Source organism: Gavialis gangeticus, unplaced genomic scaffold, assembly GCF_001723915.1.
Source record: "Gavialis gangeticus isolate Ggan-Ray unplaced genomic scaffold, GavGan_comp1, whole genome shotgun sequence".
Taxonomy (NCBI): domain Eukaryota; kingdom Metazoa; phylum Chordata; order Crocodylia; family Gavialidae; genus Gavialis; species Gavialis gangeticus.
The window spans coordinates 43,595,200-43,602,367 of NW_017728998.1; the positions used below are offsets into that span (position 1 = coordinate 43,595,200).

At 56.5% G+C, this 7,168-nt stretch overlaps 1 protein-coding gene across 4 annotated transcripts in view; it reads left to right on the forward strand.

Annotated features, from left to right (window-relative positions):
• Positions 1-6,616, forward strand: part of LDHD (lactate dehydrogenase D) — a 21,786-nt gene extending 15,170 nt beyond the window's left edge. The window contains exons 5-11 of one of the 4 annotated variants that reach the window (XM_019505800.1): positions 822-981; positions 1,067-1,266; positions 1,451-1,579; positions 2,154-2,247; positions 2,724-2,814; positions 4,360-4,471; positions 5,169-5,282. In XM_019505800.1, the coding sequence (XP_019361345.1) occupies positions 822-981; positions 1,067-1,266; positions 1,451-1,579; positions 2,154-2,247; positions 2,724-2,814; positions 4,360-4,471; positions 5,169-5,185 (803 nt within the window). In that variant the 3' untranslated portion in view covers positions 5,186-5,282. Of the gene's footprint in view, positions 1-821; positions 982-1,066; positions 1,267-1,450; positions 1,580-2,153; positions 2,282-2,723; positions 2,815-4,359; positions 4,472-5,168 lie in introns of all 4 variants that reach the window. The other 3 variants (XM_019505798.1, XM_019505799.1, XM_019505801.1) reach the window with 3 other exon arrangements.
• The last annotated feature ends 552 nt before the right edge of the window (positions 6,617-7,168 follow it).

A 7,168-nucleotide genomic window follows, 5' to 3' on the forward strand; every position in this document is an offset into this window, starting at 1 on the left:
ACATTTAACAGCAAGTGGCCAATGACCAGGCTTGGGACTGTGGCAAACCGTTAACAGCGTCAGAGCAGGAAGTCAGAGGTATGGTGTGGAAGTGACAGCAGTGCTTAGCTACAGTGAACAACACTGTGGCAGGTTGAAAGCAGGATCAAGATCAAGACCAAAGGCAGGGAGATTGGCTCTTGGCTACCCAATGCCTGGTGGCCTGGATGCAGTGACCTAGTGGCTGTGGCTCCCAGCATAGGTGCTGTGCTCACTAAAGCAAACAGCTGCTCCATTGAGAAACCACTGCCACCTGCCCCTTGTAACACACAGGCTGAGGCTTGAACAGAGCATGGCACATGAGCAGTGCCAGACTCATAGCTGTGCAGGGGTGAGGTGGGGAAGCCTGCTGCTCTGCTGCAGCCTGCCTGGGTGCTACAGCCTGCCTGGGCACAGCAGCCCAATTCGGGCACATCCATTTAGTTACAGAGTGATGTGCTGCCACCCTGGGCAGTGGCACTGCTCCTACTTCCATTACAGCCCTAGCTTGTGGGGGGTGGGGATGTGGGGGGGTAGGCAGCTGCAGGACGGCTTGGCCCAGCACAGACCATGGAACTGTAGGACTGCTTTGAGAATACTACAGGGCTTGTGGTGTGGGAAGCTGAGGGCCAGGGGAGGAAACCCCTGCCCACACCAGGAAAGCCCCTTCCCCTTGGATTCCTGTATTTAGAGCCCCAGATCTGGGCATGTGAGGGACTCTCCCTAGGTTGCCACATCTGAACTGTCCATTAGCCGTGGGCAGCTGCCACCCACTCTCACAGGAGTGTAATTTGCCTCCCTAGATCCTGGTGCCGATGCCTCTCTCTGTGGCATGGCTGCCACGAGTGCCTCAGGGACCAACGCGGTGCGCTATGGCACCATGCGCCACAATGTGCTCAACCTGCAGGTGGTGCTTCCTGATGGCCGGGTGCTGCACACGGCCGGCCAGGGGCGCCACTTCAGGTAATGGGCACAGGGCCTGACTTAGGGGTGGTCTGGGGGCCCACTGTTCCCAAAACTAACCCTGCCCCTTCTCTCCCCACCCCAGGAAAAGCTCTGCAGGCTACAACCTGACAGGGCTGTTCATGGGCTCAGAAGGGACACTGGGACTCATCACGCAGGCAACACTAAAGCTTCATGGCACCCCGGAGGCCATGGTGTCAGCCGTGTGCTCCTTCCCCAGTGTGCAGGCAGCAGTGGACTGCACAGTGCAGATGCTGCAAGCAAGCATCCCCATTGCCCGCATTGGTGAGTCTGGTCCTGGGAGCCCCAGCACTTAGAACTGAATGTGGCAGTGCCTGCTCTGCACTCACTCTGGGACTGAGCTCTCTGGGCAGGGGGGAAGCATCCATCCCAATTCGGCATCACCCCCCTTCCCAGCTAGGGCCCAAGATGCCTTGTAGTCTGGGCTCTGACACCCCTCTGCCCCTAGAGTTCCTGGACGATGTCATGATAAGTGCCTGTAACCAGTTCAGTGGCCTCAGCTATACAGTGTCTCCCACGCTCTTCCTGGAGTTTCACGGCACCCCCAGGAGCTTGGAGGAGCAGGTCCAGAATACAGGTACTGCAGTGGATTGGGCCCATGGTGGGTGCTGTTTGAGGGGAGGAAGTGCCTAATGGTTGCGGCTAGTAGACACTCCTGTGTGGGGGCAGGGCAAATTCATCTACCCTAGCAGGCCCTCCTCAGGATGCAGTGGGGGGCACTGGCAGTCCCCAATGGGTAGACCCCATCAGTGGCACAGGGGTTGGTGTTGCTGGTGGTGCAGGGGAGGTGGCCAAGGGAATGGGCTGAGAGCTCAAGGGCTGAACAACTGGCTGCCTGGTGTCTGGCTCAGCTCAGCTTAGCTCAACTCTGATATGGGACTGTCCATCCTGGCAGAGCTGGGACACAGCCTCAGGGCCCCTTTTCTGCAGGGAGAGGGCAGGTCTGACCTGCTTTTAGCTATACAGGTGGCCAGAGCCAGGAACATGCATCTCCTCTTTATGGAGGGTGGTTTGGGTCACTTGCAGTGATGCTAAAGGTAGGGCTTTTCCCTTCATCCCCAGGGCTGCCTGCTGGCTGCCCCTGACTGGCCCAGGCATGAGATTTAGCACCTAGGGGTGTGTGACAGGGTGTGGGCTTTCTCCCTCTGTAGAAGAGATTGTGAAGCTGAACGGCGGCTCTGACTTTGCCTGGGCCCGAGAACCAGAGATAAGGAACAAACTGTGGACTGCTCGGCACAATGCCTGGTACGCGGCCCTAGCCCTGCGACCTGGGAGCAAGGTGAGGTAGTGCCTAGCCAGCAGCAAAAGGGACAGCCCTTCACTTTGATCCCCTGTCCACAGGGCGCGCTTGCTGTCTGCCTGCATGCATGAACCTGAGCGACACTCCCAATAGGCTTTGGATGGGGACACTGCCAGGCATCTTGCTGGAGGGCTACAATGGGCTTTGCTGGCTCCAAAGTCTGAAGAAGGGGAGCAGCCTGCTAGGCCAAGCCTTGTGTCTAGAACCGCACAACTAGGGGCAGAGGGGGTCTTACAAAGGGACACCCAAATCCCATATGTGAGGGGCAGAGGTAGTTGGGATCCATGGAGGGGCCAAGCCAGGACCAGGGTCCACAATAGGGCTGAATGGAGAGGGGCTGTGGGGTTAACTCAAGTTTTGTGGCCAGGTAACCTCTCCCCATGCAGAACAGGTAGCTGAGTGCTGTGCCTTGTTTCCCCAGGGCTACTCCACGGATGTGTGTGTCCCCATCTCCCAGCTCCCCAAGATCGTGGTGGAGACTAAGAGAGACCTGGAGGAATCTGGGCTCACGGGTAGGTCATCCCACGCCTGCCAGCCCTGAGTGCCCCTCAGCCTGGGCATCACATCCTGCTGCTACACCCTCAGTGTGACACAAGGTTACATGGAAAAGGGGTGGGGTCCTAAGCAACGAAGCAGGGAGCTTAGCACTGTGCTTCAGGGGGCTAGGGAGAAGCGGTCTCATGTGCCTGTTGCAGGGGGATAAAGGACATGAAAGAGCCTGTCTGTGTACACCATGAGGCTGCAGAGGGGGCAGACCTGGCTGTGCCAATTCACTCTGTGTGTGCAGCAGGGTCCCCTTTGTGCTGGGAGCTGTACACAGGTTCTGGCCCATTGTGTGGGGCCATAGGACTAGCAAGGCCTGAATGTAGGCTTGTATGTAAACCACCCTTCAATGGCAGGGTGCTCATAGCAGGCAGTGCTGGCTGAAGGAGATGGGCATGCATCACTGCACGGCTCTGCTCACACCCCCCAGTGCCAGCCCACCCCTGGTCTCTACAGCACCATGTCAGTTTTTCTGCAATGGGACATGGACTTACCTGGGAGAGCCTCATCATTGTGTCTGGAGGGCAAGGGGCTTTTTTCCTGGGTGTCCAGCATGGCACTGCAGAGCGCTCACCCACGATGCATCTGCTTGGTCTCCTCCCTTGACAAGGTCTGGGGTCAGTTAACCCCTTGCATGCCATGCTGTACTTACATTAGTAATTACATGTCTACAGGGCTGCATGGATAGGTCTGCGGGCACTCTTGTCATCTGGGCTGCAACCACATCCAGTGTCACCTGAGGAGGCAGCAGGGACGGGATGGAAAATGCTGATGGCTAATTAAGTCAAGGCAACTGCATCACTCCCCCCCTCTCCCCCCATGGTGTGAGGGGTGCTGTGCTGCCAGAGGGACCATCTCTTGGGAGATTTATGAGGCCGAGACCCCCCTGACATTTGTCTGAATGGCTGGTGCTTTAGCCCCAGATTGTGATTTGTCTGGTAACCCCTCTAACAAACTAAAATGCCTCTGGCATTTGAACATGACATGGTGTTCTTCACTCCTGGAACTGCTGTAAAACAGTCATAAAATCGTAGAAAATTATGGTTGGAAAGGACCTTAGAAGGTCATCTAGACCAACCACCTGCTCAAAGCAGGACCATCCCCAACTAGATCACCCCAGCAAACCTTTGTCTAGCTGGGTCTTAAAAACCTTCAAGGATGGAGACTCTACAACCTCTCTGGGTAACCTGTTCCAGTGTTATACTATCCTAGTGAGAATGTTTTTCCTAATATCTAACCTACATTTCCCTTGCTGCAACCTGAGACCATTGCTTATTGCTCTGTCATCTGCCACCACTGAGAACTGTCTAGCTCCATCCTCTTTGCAAGCAGTTCCTACACTGCCCCCCAGAGCAGGCGGCCTTTCAGCAGTGGGTGACTTGATTTCCTTGTGCAGATTTTGCAGGAGGCCAGAGGATTATCTGGGAGGGAGATGCTGCTGGTCAGGGTTCCTGGGAGCTCTTGGTCCCAGGGCTGGGGCACTGGCTGCACACAGATTGTTTGCATCCCTGCAGGCACTATTGTCGGTCACGTGGGTGATGGGAACTTCCACTGCATCCTGGTGCACAACCCAGATGACCCAGATGAAAGCCGACGTGTCAAGGACTTCACAGACCGACTGGCCAGGTGGGAAGCCTAGCGCAGCCCAGCCGCTTGGCTCCAGAGGAGCAGTGCAGTCGTAAACAGAGATTAAGAGACCCCAGGAGTTGTTCTAAGCATCCCAGCCTGACAACTCCTCCTCCCTGCTGGGGTCCTGCTGTGGACCAACATGAGGCCAGGAGCATGGGGTTGTTCTTAGAGCCCATTCCCTGGACAAAATGGGGAGCGGATCTGAGCTACAGACCAATGCTCCCATAGCTGCAGAGGGCTCCTAGTGTGACCAGGGCAGAAGCAGCTTTGCCTGAGGGAGCAGAAAGGCTGCGGCCTTCTGGACTGGCCTTTAAGTGTAAACCTGGCTGGAGCAGGGAGAGCAGGCAAAGGAACCACGGGGGCTTCCAAGAGAAGCCACTGTTCCCAACGTGGGCACTCCCGCCCCTGCCTACGCAGGGAGGCAGCACCACCACCTCCCGTATCCAGAAGAACCTTGCAGCCTGCTTTACAAGCACAGCAGGTAGAACTGCCTGCCTGGGTGGGGTAGGCAGGCACTATACCCCTCACAGCCCGGCCTGGCAGCTGCAGCTTCAATGGCACTGCAGTGGATGGACACATGCCAGAGGGTAGGCCAAGCTGAGGAGGGCACGCTGCTTTTTGGCCCTTCCCTTCCCCTCCCTCCCCCTTGCCTGTGCTCCTGCTCTCCTAAGGCATCTCTTCCCGTCTCTCCTAGGAGGGCTCTGGCCCTGAATGGCACCTGCACAGGGGAGCATGGCATTGGGCTAGGCAAACGCCAACTGCTGCAGGAGGAGATTGGAGAGGTGGGGCTGGCCATCATGAAGCATATCAAGGCCACACTGGACCCCAAGGACCTCATGAACCCTGGGAAGGTCCTGTGAAGAGTGCTTGCTGGCCCATGCTGGAGCACTGGGCTGACAGGGAGGGGCGGGGGAAGTCTCCAAAGGCAGCTCCAGAGCCTGGAGTGGAGCACCCCCTGCTGGGCAGCTCTTGATTATAACTCAAGCTCTGGAAAATCAAACACTGGGTGGAAGAGAAAAGCCCCCAAGTCAGAGACTTGTAACCATGTTAAGCTAATGCAGAGTTTATGGTTTATGGCTTGTGTGTGTGTTGGGGGAGAGGGGATAGAGAACACAGGATGGAACCAGATTTAACGTGTGAACAAAAATACAATCTACATGCTTCCTTCCTTCCTCCCCCATTCTGCTGGCACATTTCACCCATAACCCACATCCCCGGTCACCTATGTCTTGGGCTCAGTGCATACTCCTCCGCCCATAACCCTCTGTGCTAGCCCATGACTCCCATGTTGTCTCAGCCCAGGCTTCCCATCTCTACCTCTGCCACTGCCCCTCAGTCCTACTGTGCATTCCCCTGCTATCCACATCCTTGCCTCTCCTTGCCCCAGCTCTGCCAGTGGCCCTCAGTCTGGGCTCCTCTGTATATGGAGCTTTGCTAGTACCCCTCATACCAGAGAGGGAAGCAAACTGTGGATGACAGCAGTTTCTATGTAGATGCCAAGCAATATTAGTTGAGGCAGTGCTGCGGTGGGGAGGTGAGCTCTGGCTACCTGATCAGCCCTACAGAAAGCTGTGCCTACAGACCTTTATGGGAAAAGTGAGCACCTGCTCTAGCTGGGGCTGGAGGAGGGGATCACTAAACTCCCCATAGGGTAGAGCAGAGCCAGCCCAGCACTGTTCTTTCTGCTGTGCTGTAGGGTGGGTAGCAGCAGTCCCAGCCAGCGCAGGGTCTTAGGGTGTGCAGCAGGGGGGAAGGAGAGCCCCTATGAAGCACTATGACAACTCCAAGAGCTGGTGCTGGATGCTGGAGCTCATGCAGCAGCACCCAGCACAAAACAGCAGCCAGCGATGACTGCCCTAACCCTTAACTCCTTGCATACACCAAGGTCCTACCTGAGAAGTGCCAGGCTGTCCCACAGGGGCAGGTCTCACAGCATGTTGGGCAGGCAGCAACTTGGCTTGGAGTGTGCCATAGCAGTGATGGGGTCTCCTTATCTTCCCAACCCAGCAGTTCCCCATAGATGGCCCTAGCTCTCCTTTGGTTTTCTCTTTTCCTCCCAAAGGGCTCCACTGAGTATGTACATAGTAGGAGTGAGACCCTTTGAGCATACTTATGACTGCAATAAATGTAGCAAATCCATAATCACCCTCTCTGAGCTGCTTAGAAACAGGCAGAAGTCAAAGGCCCCAAGTGATACCCCCCCCCCACACACACACACGCACTGAGCAGATGAGTCAGACAGCAGAGCTTCCAGCAACCTGCCAAGCAACCTCCTTTGGGTCACGGAGCTGCCGTGGATCAGTGCCCTAGAGCCAGGGCGGTAATGCCCCACCACAGGAAGGTGCCCTGCTACTACTACCATGAGCAGCATCCATGCAGTGTCCAGCAATGGGAAGCCCAGGCACGGTTGGAGTCCAGGCGTGCAGTAGCTGACTGGGTCTTTTGCAGTACCAGCCTCTCCAAGGCCCCAACACGTGGGTCCATGCACGGGAAACAGGGCTGCCCAGGAGGGACGTGTGGTGCTCTCAGTTTCACACTTGGAGGAGGATGGGGGTAGGAAGACAGGGTCACTAACTGGAGCAGGTTGTGTTTGCCCACAAAGATACCCTGAGGCCATTCACAGTCATAGGCTCCCTCTGCAACCCACCTCCAGGCTTGGACCACTGTGACCTTACTGCAACCTCCAGTTCCTGA